This window comes from Haemaphysalis longicornis, unplaced genomic scaffold, assembly GCF_048455015.1.
Source record: "Haemaphysalis longicornis isolate Haplotype H1 unplaced genomic scaffold, Haemaphysalis longicornis Haplotype H1 scaffold_8, whole genome shotgun sequence".
NCBI lineage: Eukaryota > Metazoa > Arthropoda > Arachnida > Ixodida > Ixodidae > Haemaphysalis > Haemaphysalis longicornis.
Window position 1 is genome coordinate 122,377,463 of NW_027526445.1, and position 24,113 is coordinate 122,401,575.

Sequence of the window (24,113 nt, forward strand, 5' to 3'; positions counted from 1 at the left end):
TGCCAGAAAGTTTGCCTTCTTTTTTGTGTGCATTTGTGTCAATATTTTCCTCTGTAGTCTTTTCTGGCAGAGCTTTTTCTTTTTTCTTCAGCTCCACAGAGCCTCTGTAGAAATGATTGTGACTAAGCTTATCTGGGAGTACCGTATTTATTCGATTATAAGGTGGTCACGATTATAAGGCGGGGGTGCAGTTTGAAGAGTAAATAAAATCGCCAAATTATATATACACACACATGCCCCCCCCCCCCCCCCCACACACACACACACACACACACACAGACATGCAGACAGACAGGGAGACAGACAGGGAGAGAGAGAGTCAGAGATATATACTAAGCTTCGAATATAAGGCAGGGTATGACTTTGAGACTACAGGTATTGGAAAAAAAACCTCGCCTTATATTCGAATAAATACGGTAGTATTCAACAGTCCACTTTTGTTGAGCACTCCATATCCCTCTCCTGCTGCGTATTTTTTCTGTGTGCCAGCCGTCTGCGCAGTCCAGGCTGAATGATTGTTTCTGTGACTGCGTTGTTGGGCTGGGGTGCAGCAGGGCCTCATTCTGCCCCCGTCCTTTTCCACAGGACCTGCGTGCTGTCCTGCTTGTGCTCTCGGTCCACGAGGGCAACGTGCCGGCTTGTCTCGGCTTGGTCGGCTACTTGCGCACGTTGGAGAACCACTGCAAGGACGCCCTGTCGCGGTGTGAGAAAGAAGCGGAGAAACCCGACGATGACGGTAATTGGAGAGCTGAAAGCTCAAAGTTGTGTGGTTCCGGGAGCTGGCATTGCTTTGATCGCCTACGACAGATGTATTTGCTTTCGCAGCATAAGCATGCCATTGAGCTTTGTGAGCCACGCAAAGAAGCATAGGCGGGTGCATGGATTTAAACATGCAAATGCTACTTATTTGTGGAGGAAGATTCGTTCTGCTGTCGTTTGCGTACCGACAAGCACAAACCAGAATTCTGGAGGACACTCACTGTACCAACTTGTCTAACCAGGACGGCAGTTGTGACAAGCACGATAAGTGAAGGGCCAGAGGGCCTGGCGTGGGTCGCCGAGGAAATTTTTCCATGGTTAAATGGGGTTTGTCGAGTAATAGCTTTGTGCTAGGAGTGCACAGGGGGCGCCAGGCAATTACACCAAAAGGCGAAACACAGACGCTGCTTGGTGTAGTCATCGGTCCAGGTGCAAACGCACTGTGAACTTGGATGCAGACAGTGCCTTCTTGTATCATTTTGTGATGGCCTGTGCCCTTACTCGTTCTTTGTGTCCCCCTTTGCACACCGCTACCCTTGCAACAAACATTGTTAACAGACACCTTCATTGCTCAGCCGCACGAGGCGCTGACTTGACCTTGGCTGAACTTGAAGGTCAAATTGGTGGTATGAGGAACAAGGCGTTTTCTCAGTTTGTACCTGAAGTACTAGCGCTTTCGCTGGGAATGTATCTGGTGTGGCATTAACTCTTGATCAAAGCCACCGAGGGGGAGGAACATTATTGGCGTAACAAGGTGAGCAGGCCCGGTGGAGTAGCATTGTGGCAAAAACGTTCCGACAAACTTTCGTGGGAGCGAACTGCGGACGCATTCCTGAATGTTAATGAGCATAGCATGGCCAGAAAAATTTCTGTCCCTCACTACTTCCACCGCAACCACCGATTCACCAGTGAAGCATCAGGGACATTGGAATGATTTTCACAGGCTCGGCTAAAAATGGGCTGAAGATGAAATCACAGCGGCAGTGTGATTTCAGTTTCATCTCAAATTTTCAACATGTCAATACCAACCCCTTTTAAGTGCAGAGCACTTTAGGGGCTCGCCTTGTCGTCATAGCTCGCTTGCTGGACCCAAGTAGAGCCCCGCAGGGTTCCGTCATAGTGGCTGTTGTCGCAGCGTTACGCAGAGGCTTCAAACTCCAAGCGGTTTATATAGTCATAAGCATTTGAAACTCGTGAACCGCTGGTGCCTGTCATACATCTCCCCATTGTTTAGCGGAAAGAAAACTGTAGGTACATTTGAGGCAAAGTAATTGTAACTAACCGGCAGCAACAGTGAGGAATGCTCGTTGGGTTGTTTTTTTTTTTATAGTAAGTGAAAAAAAAAGTGGCGGTGCAACGCCGGCACGTGAGGGAGGAAAAGCAAGCGGGAAAAGAACAGAACTCCCACTGGCACAGTTTCAGGCAGGGGGTGCGCGAGCACTGCGAAGGCGGGAAATTTGAATTGCATTGGGTGGTAGCGGTGAGCAGATAACGGCGCTACAGCCCATTATGGTGAATCGCTGCTTTGCACTTCCGACAGATTTCACGTTGAGTGGAACAGCTTTAACTTTTTGTTTTTCGTGCCTTCTCCAGCTGACAGCCCCCCAGCGAAGAAGGCCCGGAACCCGCCCGAAGACGGGGACAAGCCTACGGGACCGAGGTCTCCGGTCGAGCCCCCACCCCCCAGTACGTCGTCGTCGTGCGAAGGAGAGCTGATGCGGCCACTGCTCGAGACGGTCCAAGCCCTTCTCAGGGCGCTCACTCAAGGAGAGCGCCCCGCTGCCTCTTCCTAGCGCCTTCTTTTCTAGTCTGGCTGTTTTTTCTTCCCGTTGAGTTGACCACCACGAGGGGGCACCGCGGTCGAGGACGGAGGAGGAGGAGGAGGAGAAGGGCCTCGCTGAATCAAGCCTACGGAAGAAGCTGTCACTCTCTCGATGGGGCTTGTCTTCTTCAACTGTCGTGGCGGCTATCGCACAAGTCCCCCCCTTGACGACGACGTTCCTCTGCGTTGAGTTTCTGGGCTCAGTTCTGACGGCGCAATGCATTACCAAGGATGTGGCCGTGGTGGTGGTGCTGGTTTTGGCTCCTCCCCATCCCCGGACCAAGCTACAGGACGGTCCTGCACCCCCGGCACGGCCCACCGCTGTCTGGAGCCATTCTCGAGAGTTTTTTGCCACACCACACTTCAGCTGTGATACTTTTAGTCTTGGGTGAAAGCTTGCTTGCCACTGTCTCTCTCTCTCTCTCTCTCTCCCCTCTGCGCGCTTCTCATCTCGCCTGCCGGACCGTCGTTTCCTTTCTGCGAGGACTGAGCTCTCTGCGCTGATTGCTTATAATTTCATCTTCTCGAGCGCTGCTCTTTTACGTTGCTTTCCCCCTCCCCCATTTCTCGTGTGACTCACTTCGTTTTATTTGAGTGAATCGCTACAGTGCGCAAACTTTACGCCAGATGAAGGACAGTGGTGGGCATTTTCTCCCACCCGACAACGAGGGGACAAAGGCGAGTTTTGCCTGAGCAGCGAGCTTGCCTGGCTTGTATATTTAGTTTTATATTCTGTTCTCCAGAAGTGCGTAAGCTTTCTTACGACCAGAGACCTGCGAAGGATGTATTATTGCCGAGGAGTGTTGAAGAGTTCGAGGCGGCAGCGCGTGACAACGTCTCGCTGACGGGCGGCGACATAAATTTCGACCTTGCGGAGGAATCCGCTTCTCCCCTCCTGTCCTTTTTTGTGTTATTTATTGCCTTGTATGTGCGGGACTACCTGATTGAGGGGGCGGCGGGGTGAAGTGTTTGTTAGCGGTGCCCGCGAGGGCGCCTACTATGTGTGACTGGCTGTTTCTTTCGTCGTGCCCTGTTTCTACATGATGGCGTCATTGAGAGAAGAGAAAGAGAAAGAAGCGACACATTTTTCATTGCGCGGCGACAGGAGAAGAGGTGTGTTTAAGGAAAACGAGGCAATTTCATGCTGCCAACTTCCACGTCCCATTCGGTGGGGAGTATATACATGCAAGTTTTTTTTTTTGTTATTTTTAACTATCATCAGAGTGCTTTTGTGTTCGTCTTGAACGCCGACTATTTCAGTTTTTCATTCAGTGGGGGTATCCTCAGTCACTGTCAAACTTTCTAAAGCATCTACTTTTGTTTTTTTTTATGCCTCTGTTGAGAAACTGCCAGCTGCATTTACGTGTTCCTGGCCGTTATGTACCATAGTGGCTGCGAATACTAGGTCCTCCTCTATTATCAGAATCGTGCTCAAAATAAAAATTCTCAAGCCACTGTGGTGTTCAGAGTGCTTCATTTAAGCTTGGCAGATGGGGCTTTCGTTGGAAGTAGCTAGGTTAGTGCGGGCAGTCGTGGGGCCAACTCCGCCGATTTTGGGGGAGCAACTTTTCTTGCTCCACGGAGAGATCTCGGCTGCAATGGCACTCTTAATCTGCCACTGGAACAGGATTTTGTTGCTCCTGATCTTTCATAGGAACATATTGCTCCAGATAGGGCAAAAAAGTTACCCTGAAAGTGCTCCGGATCTGCCACTGGAATTCAGCGTGAGAAAACTGTGTAGCTTTCTCTTGTAGCCATGTGGCTGCGTTTGAGGAGGGCGAAAACTTTCCCTTCAGAGACGCATGCTCCACCTTGTGGATTCCCATACTTGACTGCCCCGAAATACTTTCTAAGATATATTTCGTGTGTTCAAAAGGCAACATAAAGTTACTGAATTCTGGTCAGCGCAGAGATATAAATGTAACCGCTCTAACGGGTCTTTTAAATGAAATTTTAACGACTCTGAAGGAAGGTTTGATGAATAGCGGTTTCGGATCACTTATTTATGGCTTTCGTCGCAAGTGAACTTGCGAATTGAATTGTCAATGCACGCAGTACAATCAACGTCTCATGTTTAGCTAGGTTTTCACAAAGTGACAAGCAGGTTTACAGTGTGCAAACCAAGCTTTTGGGACCTCACAGTGAGCACAAATTTTCTGTTACGGCTGCTCTGTTGACCATTTGCGTTCCTTTTAAAATCTAACAGGTGCCTGCAACAGCGAGATGTGTTTGCATTCTTGCGTATAAGGTCGCTTACGAACCCAAAGATGGCAATAAATGAAGTTGCGCTGTTGCAGATGTAGGAAAACATTTCCTTTTTTTTTATTTCTCGTTGCGAATCAGCGCAACGGGTTCCCGGTAACTACTTTGTTTTGTAAACTGAATATCGCCTTTGTCTTGGCATTTAATTTTTGAGGATGGTTAAATAATGAAATTCTGTACATTTAGTTTTTTTCCGGGAAGGGGGGTCCTGCCAACGTTGCAAGAGCAGCGAGAAGAGAACGCATGTAACGCAAAAAGCCAAACTATGGTTATCAGTATTGCCTACAATCGAAACTACACTAGGCGTCGTGTTCTGTAGCGGTGGAAAAGCAGTACGTATTTTCAAAACTGATTACCCCCATTTGGTCCGGGATTGTTCAGGAATTGTGGCTCGCCTTTTTCATAATTGTATTGAAAGCAAGCATTGTGGGAAAAAATTTAAAAAAAAAACAGCGAGTCATGGCACACACCTCTCACACATGTGGGCAACAACGTGCATTATATTACGCGTTTTCTCTTTCTTTAATCTTAGGTCCACCTTAAGAGGTTAAGACGTGACCATATTAGGCATTTGGTTATGCTGAGTGAGTTTCTGGACAAGGTGATTCATGTCGGATTTGAAAATGATATATATGAAAATGACACACGAAATGCCACATGACAGACGCAAACTCACAACTGCTTAATTTTACCGAAAAATCCCCCCTAAATACTCTTGCGCATCCATAAAAACGTATTTTAAATAATACGTAAAATTAGCAACTGGATACAGTTGGATAAATGTTTATTCCTCCTCCTCAGTGTAAACAACGACTGTCCAAAAATGGTATTTATTTTAGAAAAGGTACGGGAAGGACACGGTCACACAGGCGCTTGCGGGTGTAAAATACGTGTCCGGTAATGTATGGGCGATAGCGCACGGATCGTGTGCAGTGTAAATGTTTTTTGTTTCTTTCTTCTTTCTATAAGGACACAGCGCAATTTTACAAGGGTGTGGGATTTGCAGGCGTATGCACAGGTCTTGTCGCTTCTTACCCGTTTCGCGTTCTAAAGAAGGGAAAAGGTTTGGGCGTGTTGGTTCATCGTCACACGGAAAACAAGCGCTAAATAAAAACACGGGACGAGGAGTAGCGCTTGTCCCGTCTACTCCTCGTCCCGTGTTTTTATTTAGCGCTTGTTTTCCGTGTGTCGCGTTCTAAACTTTTATCCTTTAAATAATCACCACGCCACCTTCAAAAAGTACTCTTCGACGTTCCCGAAACGGCACACGGCTGCACTCAACAATAAGAAAAGTGCAATGTGTGGAAGCAATGTTTATAACACGTTTCACACTCAAGCGGTGACGAGGGCGAAGATGTTTCGTGGAATTAAACCAGCGCATTAACCCGCAACGGCCGCTGATTATTGCCTTTCTAGAGGAAATGCTCAAGCAGAGGTAACTATGTCATTGCTTACTGCCAAACGAGCACACATATTGATTGTTTTGTCGTGTGCAGCACGCGTCTTGCGCCGCACGCAACGCGAAAAAGCAGACGACGCGAGAGCGCCATCCACACTAGGAGCGGTTCGTCCCGCCCCCGCCAGGGGCCGACTCTGTTCGCGCTCGGAGCGAATAATCATGACGTCACATCCGGCAAAAAAAAAAAAAGCCGCTTTCTTTGTTTTTTGATGTTCCCATGGTTCCCAGTCCTGTTTCTTCTGTCGTGTGCATGGCATTGCTGCGTGTAGTGTTTTAATAACGCTGGCGATCCGGCGTGCGTGACAGTTGTGGCATCGGAAGGCGCAGTTCAGGAGAGTAGCGTGTACCTCACCGCGCGCGGGCAAAGAAAGCGTCGTGAGCCGAGCCCGTCCTAAAACGCCGGGGGATCTCACGATGTTACCGATGCTACTGTTGTGACGCCTTCTGCTGCTCCTCCCTTTGTTCCCCTGAAAAGGTGCGTCTGCCTTCGCCCGTGTCTGTGTCCCGACCCCTTGGGGGCCGCCGTTCTTTCCAGGCGCCGTCCCCGGCCGTAGTTGGGGAATGACGACCCCGATTGCGTTTAAACACTCATCGTGGGGCTGCCGATGTCAGGTTATTTTGTGCGACCGTGATCCTGCAACATGCTGCAGGCACGTGAAGCAAGCGTTCGAAGCTGTAACATCATTCAGCGCCAGACAATGTGCTGGTGCCGAGCCACAATGGTGTCGGCAGAATAAAACCACAGCCGTGGTTGCGTGCTCATTAAAGGGGCAACCACATGCAGCTACAGTGTATAGCATACAGGTAGCGTGGGCGACAGCGACGAGGGAAAAAAAATCTACACATGGGCCACCGTACCAACCGCAGCGAAGGGCCGTCATTGACGGGTTGTGTATAGATTTTCTTGCTCGTCGCTGTTACATCAGCTGGAGGCTCGCAACTGTGGTGCGAAGCAGCAACGCCGGAGAGTGTGCTGGCTCCTGCACTGTTGTTCAACCCAGACACCTGTTCAAGTCCAGTCCAGGTTGCCTCTTCTTCCCGTGGGCTATTGCGGGCGGGAAGGGCACTGGCATTGAGATGTAGGGTGATTGGTCCGCTGAAATGGAGGACTGGGTGAGTTGGTACACTTTCAAAGGAAAAAGGCAGTGCGTAAACTGCCAAACACCAGCAAGAGAGAGTGGTTGGACATGGCACTCTGTTTGCTATTAATATCTACGTTGTTGTTGCGTACTTTTCTGCACTGTTCTTTTCTTTCATTAAATGTGTAGTAGTTGTTGCACTCCCATAAGGGCTGAGAAATGAACACGGACTTGCTCATGGCCTTCTGGAGGATGCATGTGACAGGGAACACAGAGCAGGCACTCTGTAAGTCTGTTCAGGCATTGTTGGTTTAACAGAGCACCAAGCTGCTGCGACACCACCAGGCACCACAGACTTCTGCCGTGGTGGCTCACTGGCAAAGGCATTGCGCTGCTGAGCACATGGATGCGGGTTCGATTTCCGGTCGCGGTGGCCGCTTTTCTGATGGAGGCAAAAAGCAAAACATGGCTCAGTGGCTAAGGCACTGCGGTGCTGAGTACGAGGTCGCAGGTTCGATTCTCGGCCCCGGCGGCCGGTTTTCTGATGGAGGCGAAAAGTAAAAACGCCTGTGTGTACGAGATTTCGGCACACGGTAAAGATCTCCAGGTAATCAAAATTAATCCGGAGCTCTCCACTACGGCGCGCCTCGTTGCCTGTGTTGCGTCTGCACGTTAAACCCTACAATCAATCAACAACAGCCCGTGTGTTCGTGGTTTCGGCACACCAGGTTTTCACCAGCTGGTGAAAATGAGGCGTGCCCTCCACTACGGCGCGCCTCATCGCCTGTGAAGTGTCGGCGCGTTAAGCCCCATAATCAATCAATCAATCAGGCACCAGAGTGGGTGACACTGAGGAATGTCCACCGGCTGGGGGCATAGGGCTTTTCTGACTCTGCTAGAGAGCGTTGGAGATCTGCCGTCCACCTTCTGGCTTGGCATAGAAGATTGCCTTATGATGTACGGGGATGAGAGCGATGAACAAGTGTTTGAGCACTGAACAAACATTACACAGAGCAGAATGGCGGCAGTGGTGCGTGAATTTTTCTCACTCTGTCCAGAACTACGATGAGCTTAGAAGTTTGCTGTTAAAGGAGTCAGGAGTGGTTCACCAGCCTCTGCACCGCCTGAGTACTGGCAGCCCCTGTCCCACAAGTGCAAAAAAAAGTGCCAAACTGACTAAGACAAATGGTGTGACCACTGATTTTATTCTGGGATTGAGCACTGAGGTTTATGGGAAACTAAATGAGAGGTGGCCCTTGCAGGATGGTTAGCCGCAGTTTGGAAGTCTTTAATCTGGGACTAAGTGAACTCATCGCATGATCACAAAGGCTACACAGAGGTGGCTCCACATTCACGGCTGCTGTAGGCCACCATGGTGTATGCCTTCTGTTCGCTGAAATTCCTGTCATGTCAATGTTGCTTTGCATAAATATTTTCTTTGTGGGCATTTTTTTGCACTTCATTTCTAAAAACACGTTTTTGTGGATTTCAAAACCCATGTAGCCATAGAAATATATAGTACCTACAATATATACGAAGACTTGCCAAAAGGAAGCTACATAAGGCTGCTTTTAAACTATATAACTTGAACAAGAAGTAAGGCATTCGAGTGAAATATCCACAGTGTGTGGGAAGCATTCACGAGAAGGCGTGAGCAAACCCCAAAGGGAACCCGCACAAGTCGCCTCGGCGGGAAGTCCTAAGCTCTGTTGCTGTTTCATGAGCGGCCATTCCCAAGAAACTGTTGCTCACTCCTTCACAAGCGTGGCATTGCTAATGTGCTTGAGCGCACTCTGCAGGGCAGCGCTCTGCACGGCCGGGTGTTTGCAGTTGGCTCTGCGCAGCCAGAAAATAGCGAGACCCATTCAGGCTGAATGCCTTGACCTCGTGGTCCGGTTTGACTGAGACAACCTGCTTGAGGGATCTGAGATTTACAGGTAGGAGAGCGAAACCATGTTTTTAAGCATAGGCAGAGCGGTTTTTCTTTGTTGAAAGGCTAAAGCCTGAAGTCTTTGTTTCCTGGAATGCGTGAAATGCAAGAAATCGTGAGGAATGCAGAATTGTACAAAATATGAAAGCGCAGGCATGAGCTGGCCAACACACTCCGAGGAACAGCGTTATCAGAGCAGGGCTCCCAGAAAGGGTGACAGAATGTACATCAAAGAAGGGTAGGCCACTTCCACATGTGCTAAACGAGCTCTTTTGATGATAATAATCTTTATTTTGCCCAAAACTGAGGGAGGAGAGGGGCAGAATGAGATGTTCCTTGAGAACTAAAGGTACTCACTGGGCCTAATGATGGCTCCTGGCGATGGTGAGCAAGGGGAATGAGCTGTGTAGGATGCTGACGTGGGTGTGGTCCAGTTTCGACAGGCATGCCTGCAAAGTTCAGAAGAAAATTCAACAGCAGATCAACAGAACGTCTACCTAGGCCTTTGCCCATTGGATTCTTAGATAGTTCTAAGCATTCCTCATACGGTTTTCTTTCCAAGGCTGTACAGCTGGCATCTCTAGCTTTCATCTGCGACCGGGCAAGGGCCTGCATAACTTTTCTGGGATTATCAGGATATAATTGTGTGCCTGCAAAAAACTTGCAGCTGCAAACCATGTATGGGATGCACAGAAAACTATGCTGGGTGATAGATCCTGCAATCTTGTCTGGCACAAAAGGTACTGAGCAATACATGCTTGGGCCAAGGGTTGTTTTGCATTGAAACAAAGGAGGTATGTCTGGTAGGCTGAACTGCGTGCTGTGGAGCAAAGTTAATGGCATTGTGTGGGTGAATTTTTTCTGTTGGTTTTTTGCTTCCAGAAGACACGTACGATGCTGAGATTGGTGCCTCATGGGGTGTGACATTTGTTGGTGCTGACAGCGGTGTTCCCGAAATGTCCACCGATGGAGCCTGCAGCCAACAGACCCAGGCAGCCATTGCCACTGGTACCAGAGGTACAATTTCTGTTCCCTTTAGCTGCAAGTCTGTGCATTACTATTATTTTTTTTGCAGGTACACAGTGTGCGCTGACGCTCCTCATCAGCACCACCTCCCAAACTGAACAGGAATTTCCAGGTTCGGATTCAGGCTTTCTTGCCTGTGCGAGCGTTTTCATTCGGAGTAATCAACAGCTGCATGCATTGTCAATGAAATGTTTTCGCTTGGTACTTTGTGCATATTGTCAAAGTCCACCAAGTGTGCCAATTCTGTCACATGGGATGGGAAACTAGGTTTGTTAGTAAACTCATTTTCGGCACAGTGGATTAGTGGGTGTGCTGGTGTGCACAAAGTTGCTGATTCAGTGTAGGTGTGATGCTGAGTTTTGAACATACCTGCCAACTCTCCCGAATTGTCCGGGAGACTCCCGAATTTTGACCTAATCTCCCGATTGTACGAAAGCTATCTCAATCTCCCGAAAAGTGGCCGCCACAGTAGAGGCGTTTTTTTTTAATCACGTGCGTACGTCAGTCTCTCCTGCTGCGACAGTTCTGGTGCTGCGGGAGAGCACTCGCCACTATACTTCTAGTTTATTGTAACCTTACCGCACAGTACCGCTATAGACTGCTATAGAGTACCGCGCATCTGGGCGAAGGCCGGCCCCGAGATGCGCTTGCCACCGTACCGAAAGAAGGCGAAGGAAATGGTACCACAACTTTTGCGTCGGTCTGTCGTAGCTGACGTTCCACACATAGTTTTGGCACGAAGCGTTAATTCGAGTACTTTGATAGTGTCTGCGTTAATGCGGCGTGTTGTCACTTGAAATTTGTGCAATGCCGGCCACTTCGGATCGCCAACTGCCAATGGAGATCGGTTGGTTCGGTTGAATGGGGACATGCGCGCCACAGCGGCGCCGCCGATTGAGACGGCTGTGGCCGTGTGTGCGGAAATCTGTTGCGAGCGACCTCCGCAAGGACGCGGCAGGCCGGCATCTTGCTATAGGTGTCGTTTAGAGCACGACCGGGTTTGGAGGAACTGCGAGCGCATTTTGTACGCTAGGCCTACGCCGTCTGCCTAGGCGTCAGTTGCATGTTTTCCCGAGTTCAGTTGTAAGGTCGATGGCACTGTCAAAAGTAAAGAAGTACTTGCATTTCTGGACTCGCACACAGCTGAGTTTCCGCGTTTCGTAACTTCACGGAAAGAACAAAGCAGCTCAAAATAAACATCCTTACCCCTTTCTGATGTCAATCTCCAGTCTCAGTAACTTGCAAAAAAAATTCCTTTTTCTCTCTCCACCCTTCCCCCCCCCCCCCCCCCCCCTGCTTCGGTCTCCCGAATTTTCATGTTGCTAGGTTGGCAGGTATGGAATAACCTAAATCCAACAATTACAGTGCATAATAGATGAGCTCACACTTATAAAATTTCTCCTTTTTTTAAATTTGGGTGTAGACCACTACAACACTCACAGAGCCCTGGTGTGGCAATGGTGTGTTAATAAAGACAGTTTTTTGTCACTTGTCTGCAATAAGAAAAGCTTCCACTTGTTGGCAGATATTTTTGACAGACCTGCTGATCATTGTATTTATTGATATGTTGTATCAGAGTTCCTCAATGCTTTTCTTGCCACGAAACTCCTTCGTAATGCTTCGGGAGGGGGTACAACGAGCACCAAAATTATGCTCAGTGCCGACGAAATTCTCAGCTTTGTCAACACGGTGTGTGCATTACCAGAGTCCTGAAAAACATTGAGGGGCTCTGGCATCATACAAGGAGCTGTTAGTCGCTCGTCACATGTATTTGCCGTCGTGGTGTCACTGTCCACCCGTAACGAATTTGAACCGCACTGCATACCTTGGATGGTACAACTACCCCAGGCGCTGTGGCGGGGCCCCTTTTTCTATTCATTTCTGGCCCCACGAATGACACCGCATGGAGCATAATCACACCGACCAGGACGCACCCACACTTTGCATGATCTAATGCAGTAATTGCCCTCAGCATTCCTACCTTCCACCAGCGTCACAAGGTACCTTCAGCATCACTTGGTCAAAAGACTACAACCTTGATTACCTTTCTCTGGCTGGGATCATTTTTCTTGGCTATGTGTTCATTAGTGCACACTCTACGCACGACCTCAGAGATCTTGTTGTTCAGGGAATGTTTTGCCTTCCTTCATCGCTCTCCTCTGTTGTATATATTGAGGGAGACGTCAAGGGCAGCCGTCACCCAGAAGACACGTCGCAGTGGCAGTGGAAACGGCGCGTTTATTCTGAGCGGCAACCAAGAACTCGAGCCCCAGGAATGATGATGAGGATGGGTATGAAGAATAGATGAGTTATGGCATGATGATGATAATTGTCCTGGGAAGCAGACGAAGTATAGAATGAATTGGCACGACAGTACAAGGGCCCTTATCCATGTCTCCTTGAAGTGGGCAATAGCGCATAGGACAGATTGACTCTCACACTTTCCCCCTCGTCGCGGAAGCGACCGCCTGGGAGCAGTTTATGGAGCAGTTCGAGGCGTCGTGAACGGTTTCAGCCGGGACACGTGCACGATCTCTGTGCCCCTGTAGCGGCGGTCCGAAGGAGGAGAGCAAGGCGCGACGCGATAATTGACGGGAGAGGTTTCTTACAGGATGGTGTAGGGACCAAGAAATCGATGAAGGAATTTCTCACATAATCCTGGCTTGCGAATTGGCGTCCAAAGGAGTACCTTGTCACCAGGGCGGAACTGGACAGCACGATGCGTGGCGTCATATCGAAGTTTCCGGTCGTTTTGGCAGGCTTCCGTGTGCAGGCGAGCAAGGCGAACGCAATGGGCAAGGCGTGAGACAAACTGCTCACATAAGGGGCTTGATGTAGACACGGGAGCAGTAAAGAAGGTGGTATCCAGAATAAAGGACGGGTGGCGGCCAAAAACGAGGAAAAATGGCGAATAGCCAGTGGTCTTTTGAACAGCGCTGTTGTATGCGAATGTAACATATGGGAGAATCGTGTCCCAATTTGAATGGTCGGGTCGAATGTACATGGAAATCATGTCAGACAAGGTACGGTGGAAGTGCTCAGTTAGCCCATTTGTCTGCGGGTGGTATGTGGACGTTGTTTTGTGGACTGTATGAGAGGCTCGGAGAACTTTCTCGAGAAGGTTGGACAAAAAAAGTCCTGCCGCGATCGCTAAAGAGTACTTGAGGAGCGCCATGACGCAAGAGGATCGAGCGTAAAAAGAAATCGGCGACCTCAGTAACACAACCAGAACGAACTGGAGCTGTCTCCGCGTACCTTGCGAGGTGGTCTACGGCTGTTACGACCCAGCGATATCCGGCAGTCGTTGGAGGTAGTGGACCGTAGAGGTCAATTTCCACGGTGTCGAACGGTACCGACGGGCAAGGAAGGGGTTGTAGGAGTCCTGAAGGCGCGGAAGTCGAGCATTTGCGCTGCTGGCATGAGCCGCACGACGCAATGTAGCGGGCAACAAAGGTGGCAAGGCCAGGCCAAAAAAAGCGGCTCCGGACGCGATCATACGTCTTATGAAAGCCTAGATGTCCAGCTGTGGCATCATCATGTAGGGCTTGCAGTATCGTAGGGCGGAGGGAGCGCGGTGCAACGGGAACCCATCTGTAGCTTGAGGGGTGGTGGTTGGAATGGTGAAGGACTCCATCTAAAAGCCGAAATTGCTGAAGTTGACGACGGCAGCGGCTGTTCACAGGATGTTTGGTTCCGGTAAGGTAGTCAATTATTCCACGGCAGTAGGGATCTGATTGTTGAAGTGCTGCCAAGTCAGACACGTTGTCAGGCACTATGTGGCTGACAGGGGCGATGGTAAGTGTCGTGCCACGCGATGTGGTCGAATCTGGCACTTCGGATGACTCCAGCGGACATCGTGAGAAGGCATCTGCATCAAGGTGCTTCTTTCCGGACTTGTAAACGACTGTAAAGTCATATTCTTGCAGTCGAATAATCCAGCGTCCGAGGCGGCCAGTTAGGTTTTTCTGTGACTGCAACCAGCAGAGAGCATGGTGGTCTGTCACCACTGTAAAGAAACGGCCGTATAGATATGGGCGGAATTTCTGAACTGCCCAAACAACAGCGAGGCACTCCTGCTCGGTAATTGTATAATTCTTCTCACTGGAACTGAGAGAGCGGCTGGCGTAAGAAACAACCCTTTCCATGTGTTGGTCATCAGCCTGCAAAAGCACCGCACCAATGCCATGTCCACTGGCGTCAGTATTCAGAATAACCGGTCGGGACTCGTCAAAATGACAGAGTACTGGACCGGAAGTAAGTGCTTGTTTCAACTCTTGGAAGACCTGTTCACATGCATCAGACCACTCAAAGGGTGTTCCGGAGTGCATCAGCTTGTTGAGGGGAGAAGCAATAGCAGCAAAATTCCGGACGAAGCGACGGAAGTACGAGGCCAGACCTAAGAAGCTGCGCAGATTTTTTTGTTGTAACGGGCGTGGAAAGTTGATTACAGCAGCAATTTTTTCAGGATCAGGCCGAATACCATCCTTGCTTACTACGTGCCCCAAAACTTTAATGCTTCGACTAGCGAAGCGGCACTTCTTAGTGTTGAGCTGAAGCCCCGCATTGGAAAGGCAGGTGAGAACTTCATCCAGTCGTTTTAGGTGCTCAGCGAAACTTGAAGAAAAGATAACGATGTCGTCGAGATAACAAAAGCATGTTTTCCACTTGAGACCGCGGAATACAGTGTCGATCATTCGTTCAAATGTTGCAGGGGCATTGCAAAGCCCAAATGGCAGGACGTTAAATTTATAGAGCCCGTCGGGGGTGGCGAACGCGGTCTTCTCTTTATCGTCCTCATGCATGGGGATCTGCCAGTACCCCGAGCCAGTACAATATCTCGAAGCACCGGCACGTTAGTGTGACAATGGTCACGCGACGAGCAAGGCGAGTCCTGTTGCTGCAGTTCTTCACGGATGATCGCGCGAATGAGGCTGCGCAGATCCGAGTCCCCGTAATGACGAGAGGCGCAAGCCTCCTGGTGAAGGCGAATAGACTGCAGTTGGTCCAGCCGTTGACAAGTCTTGCGGACATCGCTGACGCTTGCAGGATTTTCCACAGCCAGAGCGTTAAAGGCAAACGGAGCGATACCCTTCAATACATGACACACCTTGTCAGCCTCTGGCATGGTTTCATCCACACGGCGACAAAGGGCGACGACGTCCTCAATGTAGGAGGCGAATGTCTCATCAGGGCGCTGAATGCGAGCGGCAAGCGTTTGTCTGGCTACGTCGGCGCGAATGGACGGCGTGCCGAAATTTTTTCGTAGCTCCTGAGTAAAGTTGGTCCAGTCGGTGGTCGTGTGTTCGTTGTTACGGAACCACGTCTTGGCTGCCTCGTGCAGGGAGAAGGAGACGATTCGAAGCTTGAATGCTTTATCCCACCGATTAAAGCTGCTGACCCGATTATAGCTATCCAGCCAGTCGTCGACATCATCACCTCGAGGGCCAGAAAAATCTGGTGGATCGCGTTGGTGGCTGGTGATTGTAAACGCAGCAGGCACAGCAGCTGACGATCCGAGGGGGGCTGTTCCCGCTCTCGTGCTGCATCATCAGAGGCAAGCGCCTACCGGAACGGAGCTCCAGGTGTGCGACTGGGAAAGACAGAGGACGGGACCGAGGTGCACCTCTACCACTTGAGGGAGACGTCAAGGGCAGCCGTCACCCAGAAGACACGTCGCAGTGGCAGTGGAAATGGCGCGTTTATTCTGAGCGGCAACCAAGAACTCGAGCCCCAGGAATGATGATGAGGATGGGTATGAAGAATAGATGAGGTATGGCATGGTGATGATAATTGTCCTGGGAAGCAGACGAAGTATACAATGAATTGGCATGACAGTACAAGGGCCCTTATCCATGTCTCCTTGAAGTGGGCAATAGCGCATCGGACAGATTGACTCTCACAATATCTTACAATTTTTCCCCATTTTTTTTTCATTTCTCTTCCTATTTGTTGTGTTTTTGTATGCCTTATGTTCGCCTTTTGTCATCCTGTCAGGACTTTTTTGTCCATTTCCTACTCTTGCATTAGCAGAAAAATGTGTTCAATAGCTTCAGATTATTTCTCTCCACCAGTCCAACCAGTGTATCTCCTCAGCTTTTGTGAGTTCCTATTCCAAAATTTCCAACTGATTTTTCTACTATTCTGTTTGCATCTACTTTTGCAATAAAGTCTCCCATTACAGTTGTGAACTGCACTGTTTTCTTATTCATTGCTGGCTTGACATCTTCGTAGATTGACATCTTTGTAGGAGCTTTCTACGGCCTCATCCTCATAGCTAGGTGTTGGTGCAGAGGATTGTGTTATCTTAAACCTGTATCGCTTGTTTATCTTGATCACAACTACTCCGACCCTTTCGTTTATACCTATGAATTGTTCCACGTGTCCTGCTATCTCCTTGTGGTTCGAAAATCCCACCCTGTGTTCTTTCATTTCGTGAGGGCCCCAATAGCACAGACTATGCCTGCTACTTATTTCTATGAATCCTTCTCCTGTTCCGACCTCACTCAGACCAATAATATTCCACTTAATGTCCGAGAGCTCCTCTAATAATACAGTTAAGCTTCCCTCACTAGGCAGGGCGCGTGCATTTAATGTTGCCACGTTCAACTTCCAGAGGCCTGGACCCAGAGATTCTTTGCACCCTCTGCTGTGTCAGTGGCCTGACCGCCGCCATGGTCAGGTGCTCTACAGCTGCTGGGGACTAAGGGCGCAGAGTTGGGTCGGCAATCATGGAAGGTTGGGCCAGCTACTACACCAGGGTGGTCAAATCCTTGTCTGGTGAGGGAGTGCTGTTTCTGTCCCCGAGAGCCTTCCCAGCATGGTTGCACCTATCTATGTTGGCCTTTCAGGTATCCGAGATGATGTTTACTGCTGGGTGAGGCAGCACTCCATACCTGGGATATTTTGCCAGCAAAAAAAAGTAATAAAAAACAAGAAAAAGAAAAGGAGATGGAAAAAAGAAAAGTAGACAAAGAAAAAGAGACTGTCGCATATGTGTTTTCAAAACAATGTGTGCTCCTGTTTGGCCCGTTAAAACTTCAGACGATGCTTGACACTTCTTATACATGGGAAAAAATTGCGATTGCTTTGTCGCTGTCGTTTTTCAGTCCTACATTACCTCGGAGGGAGGGAAGACTGAGTGAGTGAGAAAATAAAGAGCGGCTAGGACTGTTGTCTGCGAAAGGAACAGGAAGGCGTGTAGCACTTTAATAATATAATCGCGGGATGGCCCATCTTGTTTGTTGTATTTGGGGGGGGGGGGGGGGGGGGGGGGGGCGTCAAGGTCGAAAAGCAGGTGAATTGGTGATGGTGATTAACATTTTTGTTTTCTTCCAAAACGTGCCATTGTAGGTGTCCCTGTATAAGCTTTAAAAAAAGAAAAAGAAGAAAAAACCAAAAGATACTGCATTGGGAGACAATCGCGGTCACTACTACTTTCAAAGCATGCTGTTCCCTCGCCTCAGGAGGTTGAAATCAGTTACATACTAAGAAGCCGGCGTGCGCAGCAATTGTACTCTGAACACAACAACACACTCGTAACTGTGCATGCGTGAGAAAAGAAAAACAAAGCTGCAGAACTGAGCATAATCTACACAAAGACAATGCACGCGAATAAGCAGAGAACGCACTTATTCTAGGTAAATAAGATCCCTCACAATGCTTCGCCACTTACTAAGTTGCAGGTGTTTGAAATAGCTCTATGAAGCCAGTGCATGCAGCAATTGTACTGCGAACGCAACAGCACACTTGTAACAGTACACACATGAGAAAAGAAAAAAAGAAAGCCACAGAAGCGAGCATAATCTACCCACAGAGACATTATCCTGCCTTTACATGTGTTATATATGTTGTTTAGAAGTCTTGTGTAGGTCTTGTGTAAATCTTTTAATGCTTCCAGCACTGCTGCGGTGTGTACTTAGTTCTTTCATACTCTACAAATGCCATGTAAAGGGAGTGTATGCTGCAAATCTTTCTATAATTTGATTTATGGCATGCATGTGATTCATTGTTGAGTATCTTTTTAAAACTAGCCTGCTCTGTAGGTTGTTTTTATCTAGGTTATCACGTATGCGGTTGACTGTTACATTGGTAAGAGTGGGTTGATGGGTCTCAATTGTTAAGGTCTTTGGTAACCCCCTCCTTGTGAACCATAGTTATGGTGGCGTTTCTCCACGCTTTGGGCACTTTTACGAGTCCTTAAGCATTCTGAAAATGGCACAGCTGGCTTTTCCAATTCAATATTGTTCAGAAGCCATAGTTCACGACTGTATCATGTGACACATTTAACTGTGTTACCGGCTATGTCCAGCTACTCTTTGGTCACGTGCTCCAATTGCAAGTTGAATTTTAGGGTATGTGTGCACATTTTTCCCTAACTGGATGGTGGAAAGCATTGCCGGTAATTGCTGTAGTGGCGTTTTGGCTGCACGTTGCCAGGTTGAAAGATGTTGCATCACGCTGGTTGATTAAGCGAGGTTATTCGAATCGTATGATCCTGCTGCTGGGCTGAAAAGACACCTTATAATTCATTTTTTCTGGCCGCAGTAAGGGCACGTCAGTTGCACTTGAATTATGGAGATAACGGTCACAAGCCCAAGGTGAGAGTGGACAAAAAGTTTATATACTCAATATTCCCAACTTTGGAACGTTTCAGTGATGTTTTGGATCTGAAATCTCCTATCATTGATCGGACGGAAGCGTGTCATAATTTGCATGCAAGTATTATCGACCGCTCTCCAAATATGGGACTGTTTGTAATTTTAGACTTACAACTTGCTCACATTCACCCTTCATTTGCATGCTTGACTAGTCGCAAAATTATATGTCCAGGTGGGCTGAGCCCTAGGGTGGAAGTGCAAGCCCATGTTGGCAATTTTTTTAAAGTAGTGAATGAAAACACCTGTGCATTGAGATTTTACAGTGTGTAAAAATACCACCACTATTTTGGGCACAGTGGTACAGGAGTGGAACAGCCGCACCGCTTGTGCCATTGCGCACCAAACTTTATCTGCATCATTCTGCGCCGCATCGACCTTATTGCGCCAAATTCGTTAACCAGCGCTGCAGCGTCTGAATTGAGCTGCCAGATAGGACCGCCATGATGCCCCATGCCCGCAAAATTGGCCGAAACATCGGTTTCAAAGCACTTATGGTTTTGGTTTCATCAAGGCTATGAGTGGTTATGGGTTTTGCTTCGCTCAGTGCTCCCACTCCTGCGCCAAACGCGCCAATTTGCACAAAATGAGGTATCCTGTGCTATCCTGACAAAAAAAAACACGATTTCGAAAGCAAGTGTGCCAAAAGTGCACCGAAATTTGTGTCGCGCTAATTGCGTACGGCCTGTCACAAGCACTACTTCACAGTGGTCTCTACACATGTGTAAATAATTCGGTTTGATAACTCGAACTCCCTAGCACCGGTCATCGCATTTGCCGCGGCCTACTGGTGTAGTTTGCAGGCGAGTTTGGTTGGCGCTGTCGCTGCACCGCCGATACTGTTTTTTTTTAGCAGGTCATTGCAGCGCTGCCGCGCCGCAGTTAGCTGCTTGCTGTAGTTTCCAGTGGTTCCTGCAATAGATAGTTTTAGGTGCCGTTTATTGCCATCTCCGCTCTGAGAGCCAGCGGGAGCGCAGCAACCTCCTGCTTCGCTTGCCGCGGACTCGCTGATTGGACCATCGCTAGTGGACGGGACCGTGAGAAACGGCCAATCTCTCTAATAAAAAAATTGGGGGGGAAATGCACATGAGGACTGATAGCAAGCGCCTGCATCTAATAAAATGAAAAAGTAAAACACGACGGCTTGCCTCAACAATTCATAAACAACGACGCGTAGCTCTTCCGCTACGCAGGTTTGTTGAAGTCTTTCAGTAATCATTATCGTGTTGCATGTTGCCTTTTATCCGCACCCCAAAGAAACTAAGTACTTTGCAAATTATGTTTCGCTGCATTTTTGCTATTGGGTGGAGTATACGATTAGTGGCTCTCCCTTTAAATCGGGGCGTCGATTGTCAGCAACCGGCTTGCCTGTTTTATTATGCTTACTTGCCCTACTAGCTAACCTAATAGATTTGTTAATAGATAGAGTTGCATCAAACTTGTGCGACATCTAGCGGCTGTTTGAAATATGTGAAAAAATTCCTATTGCTTGATTCCAGGGGTGCCAGGTTGGGCTATGATCTTGTGGTTTGTGGGAAAATTTTTTTAATGGGCTATTTTTCGACTATTGGGAGAGCCGATTGTGAAAGCTGTTTTTAATGCATGTTCGAGCCTGCCAACTGGGAAGCATTTTCAGCGTCTCCTTGGAAAAGCCTTCCCCTAGCAAGGGAAGATGACCATTATTCTTCAGCCATGCCGTTCATTTGTTTCCACATGTGTGAAAACCACCTTGAAGCGCCTTCCATCTGATCTGACAGTGTTAGACAAACTCCACGTCAATTACTGGACGTTACTGGTCCCTTTTTGGTGTTGAGAGATGCTCTGGACACATCTAGCAGATGTTTAGTTGCTGCAAGGTGCTTCAAAACTGGCATTTAGGTGCTCCAAATTGCTCCAAAATAAATGATTTGCTGGTACAAACATTGCTCCAAATCATCGTTCATCAAGTACAAGAACTGTGTCCCTGGTTCGGTGTAGTTTCTAGTTCATGGTATACTGCCTGATATAGATTAAATTTAATTGGCATGGGGTAGGCACAGCAGGCTGGGCCAGCCTCCAACTAAATGGCCTTTCTGGCTGCTCCGAACCTGCTACGAAAGGCAATCCTGCCTGCTCCCTGTACTGCTCCCAAACCCGTATACCCTGTTCCACACCTGGTGATAAATAAAATTTGATTGCAGTTGTGCAAGAAAAAAACAGTGTTTATACGTATCTATTTCTCTTCATCTGTTTTTATTCTGCAGCCGTTATCAAGGTATATTAAAGGGACGGACAACCGATTTTTGTCGCGTATATGTTGTCTAGCTCTCATGAAAGCCAGCATTTTATGTAGCGTGGTAACCACAAGCAATTTCGAAACAAATTGGCAGAAATAATTTTAATTTGGCTGCAAACTTCCTGAAATCAGAAGGGTGGCGGTTCGTAGTGTCGTAACTTGACACTACAATGTGTGTCCCGGTCACGTGACCTGCAAACCTAGCAGCTACTGTAACTGCTGAAACGTTTATTTACGTATTGAAAACCTTTTTACACAAGTATTTGTGCAAGGTTAAATTGTATATGTATTTATAAACATTATTGTGAAAATTTTAAAGACACGCCACCCACCGTCGCTGGGTTGCTCTCAGTGTGGCTAACTGAGCCTCCATGCCCAGAATCAACGGCAGCGTTCAGTAAACAGAACCAGTGAAGGAGCTTTGACGATCCTGTCTGAGTCAGGGGCGTTTGTTCTGCCAAAATATTTGATGTCAGTTTCCAAATACGCCAACGGCAGCTTAAAAAAATTACGCCCACCTCCCCTCGCGGGAACCCTGGTGTGATGCGACGCTGAGGGGAGTTCAAGCGCAAGCGGAGAGCAACCGTCGACCGAAAGGCTGCCGGAGAGCGGCATACCGGTTATATGCGCAGCGCGCCTGAAGGAGAGGAGACTGCGGAGAGAGAGAGTACTGCACATGCGCAGCACCGCGCGCAGCGCCGCCCACCGGTGGAGTGAGAGCGCGCTGGGCCGCACACCCGCAGATGTTGAGAAAGAGTGTTCGCTCTCACCTGGGCACGCACCGGCGCCAGTGTGTCTGCCGCGGCTATGACGCAACACAATCCACTTTAATCCAATCCAAATCCAAGCCAATCCAATCGAATCCAATCCAATGCCCCTCGGGAGAGAGTGTTCGCTATCGGAGAGAAGAGGGGGAGAGTGGAGGATAGACGCAGCCTTGCGGACAACAACAATGGATGCACGCAGGAAGGCAGCGGTGCGGACAACAACAACGGGCGCACGCAGGAAGGACAGGGCCGCCGACAAGAGATGCCCTCAGTGTCGCATCTAAAAAAAATGTCACGTCCGGGGAGAATCGAACTTCCCACCTCCACAACGTGAAGCCAGATTCTATCTATCGTCTGTCCCAACAGAGGGTGCATTCGTGCAAAATAGACCGTTGCATTAAAAAAACACATAAAGGAACAGGAAAGCCTGCGATTCACACTTTTCTTGGCTGGAGACAAGTTTTTAAATATCGATTTTCATTTCGCATGCAGACGAAAGCGACGAAAGTATGTTGCCGCGCTACTGTATGTCATGGTTGCCAGCATTATTTTTGGGAGGGACACATATGGCTCATAGATCTAAAAATGTCGAATTAAGATGTACTAAGGCGTTGTCAGCAAAACCGTTTCTTGTCAAGGTGCTTCAATAACTGCCCTTTCATTTGGGAAAGAGAATATATACTCGACAAAAATCGGTTGTCTGTCCCTTTAAACATATCCTGGAGGTTAAATTAATCTGTGGTCCTTTACTTTGCTCTGCCTTATAGGCAGGGGCATATTTTGCACATAAAATCCCCAACAGTTGCGTTTTGAGGATCTGTGTGCTAGAGTGATTGCTTAAAAGAGATCGCAAGTATCCTTTCCGCAAACCGGTCAACCTTTGTGGGGCTTTGTTTAATAAAGGCATGATTTTTGAGTATTGTCGTCATCATCAGCCTGTCTATGCCCACTGCATGGCAAAGGCCTCTCCCACAGATCTCCAAAGATCACGGTCCTGTGCTCACTGACTGCGACCAATTTATCCCTGCAATCTTCTTGTTCTCATCTGCCCACCTAGCTTTCTGCCACCCCCTGCCACCCTTGCCGTCTTTGGGGATCCACTCTGTTGCCCTCATTCAGAGTTTGTTAAACTTGATCCATAATTATGCTTGACCACCTGTATTTTTGCCTCCTAAAGATTTCAAAAAGGCCGAGAATCCACATAACCATTATTTAGGCATGCCTCTGATGCCTCATTATTAGCTTTGATATGCAGTTTCACATATTTTCAAGTGCCTACTTTCTAGCCTTTTTTGGAGTCATCAAATGTATGCTGCCGTCATTCATGCTTTGGCAGTTTTAGGCTGTATGGAGGCAGGCAAATCCTGCAGGCTTTGACAATGCACCTGCCTCCACAAATTCTGATGCCTGAGCAGGAGCAAACACGTCTGGTGCTTTGATGCATTCTTGTGTGGGTTTTGTCTCGGGATTTGTGTGACAGTCATTGACTCATTGCATTTGGATGCTCTGATCTTTGGCTTTCCTCGTTCTTAAAGTTGACGACACCCAAGCTGGTGTACCGCTGAAGACACACCATGCTACACAGGCTGGTGGAGACATTGCTGGGAAGCCTGGTTGTCGCTCTTGCTCCTGCCGTCCACCCACTGGCAGTGAAAGGTGGGTTTAGGGCGATACTTGCGCTGTTCGAAGTTCTAGTAAATAACAACAGGCATGAGCTATCTGCCAAACACCTGTGAACGTATTGCACAAACCAGAGAATAATCCCAGTGGAAGCTTCTCAAAGCTACACCACATAAATGTTGATCCACTTATAATGCCATTTATTTCGACATGGTCAAAAACTTAATGAGGTTCCGGCTGCAGTTTTGTGATGTGGGCAAAAAAGGATGCACCCCGTACCAAGAATTTACCGCACATCAAAGGTGGGTGTCTATTAGTCTGCAGCCATTCACTGTGGTACTCCACGTAGCATACGTGCGTCTTTAGTGTGTTATACTCAGGGTTGTTCATTTTTGGTGTTTAGAATTTATAACTGGGTTTTATTTTTTTTATAATGGGGGGGGGGGGTAAAAATTGGATG

General features: G+C 48.3%; 2 protein-coding genes across 9 annotated transcripts in view; both read left to right on the forward strand.

Annotated features, from left to right (window-relative positions):
- Puf (ubiquitinyl hydrolase 1 puf) overlaps window positions 1–4,039 on the forward strand; it is a 107,360-nt gene extending 103,321 nt beyond the window's left edge. For all 7 annotated transcript variants that reach the window (XM_077680640.1, XM_077680642.1, XM_077680643.1 and 4 more), the window contains 2 exons: window positions 586–736; window positions 2,353–4,039. In XM_077680640.1, coding sequence (XP_077536766.1) covers window positions 586–736; window positions 2,353–2,552 — 351 coding nt within the window. In that variant the 3' untranslated portion in view covers window positions 2,553–4,039. The remainder of the gene's footprint in view (window positions 1–585; window positions 737–2,352) is intronic.
- Window positions 4,040–6,494: 2,455 nt separating this feature from the next.
- The window catches only part of LOC144149881 (uncharacterized), a 29,581-nt gene continuing 11,962 nt past the window's right edge, over window positions 6,495–24,113 (forward strand). The window contains exons 1-5 of one of the 2 annotated variants that reach the window (XM_077681597.1): window positions 6,495–6,777; window positions 10,194–10,328; window positions 10,387–10,449; window positions 16,951–17,114; window positions 23,569–23,689. In XM_077681597.1, the coding sequence (XP_077537723.1) occupies window positions 10,268–10,328; window positions 10,387–10,449; window positions 16,951–17,000 (174 nt within the window). In that variant the 5' untranslated portion in view covers window positions 6,495–6,777; window positions 10,194–10,267 and the 3' untranslated portion in view covers window positions 17,001–17,114; window positions 23,569–23,689. Of the gene's footprint in view, window positions 6,778–10,193; window positions 10,329–10,386; window positions 10,450–16,950; window positions 17,115–23,568; window positions 23,690–24,113 lie in introns of those variants that run through there. The other variant, XM_077681596.1, reaches the window with a different exon arrangement.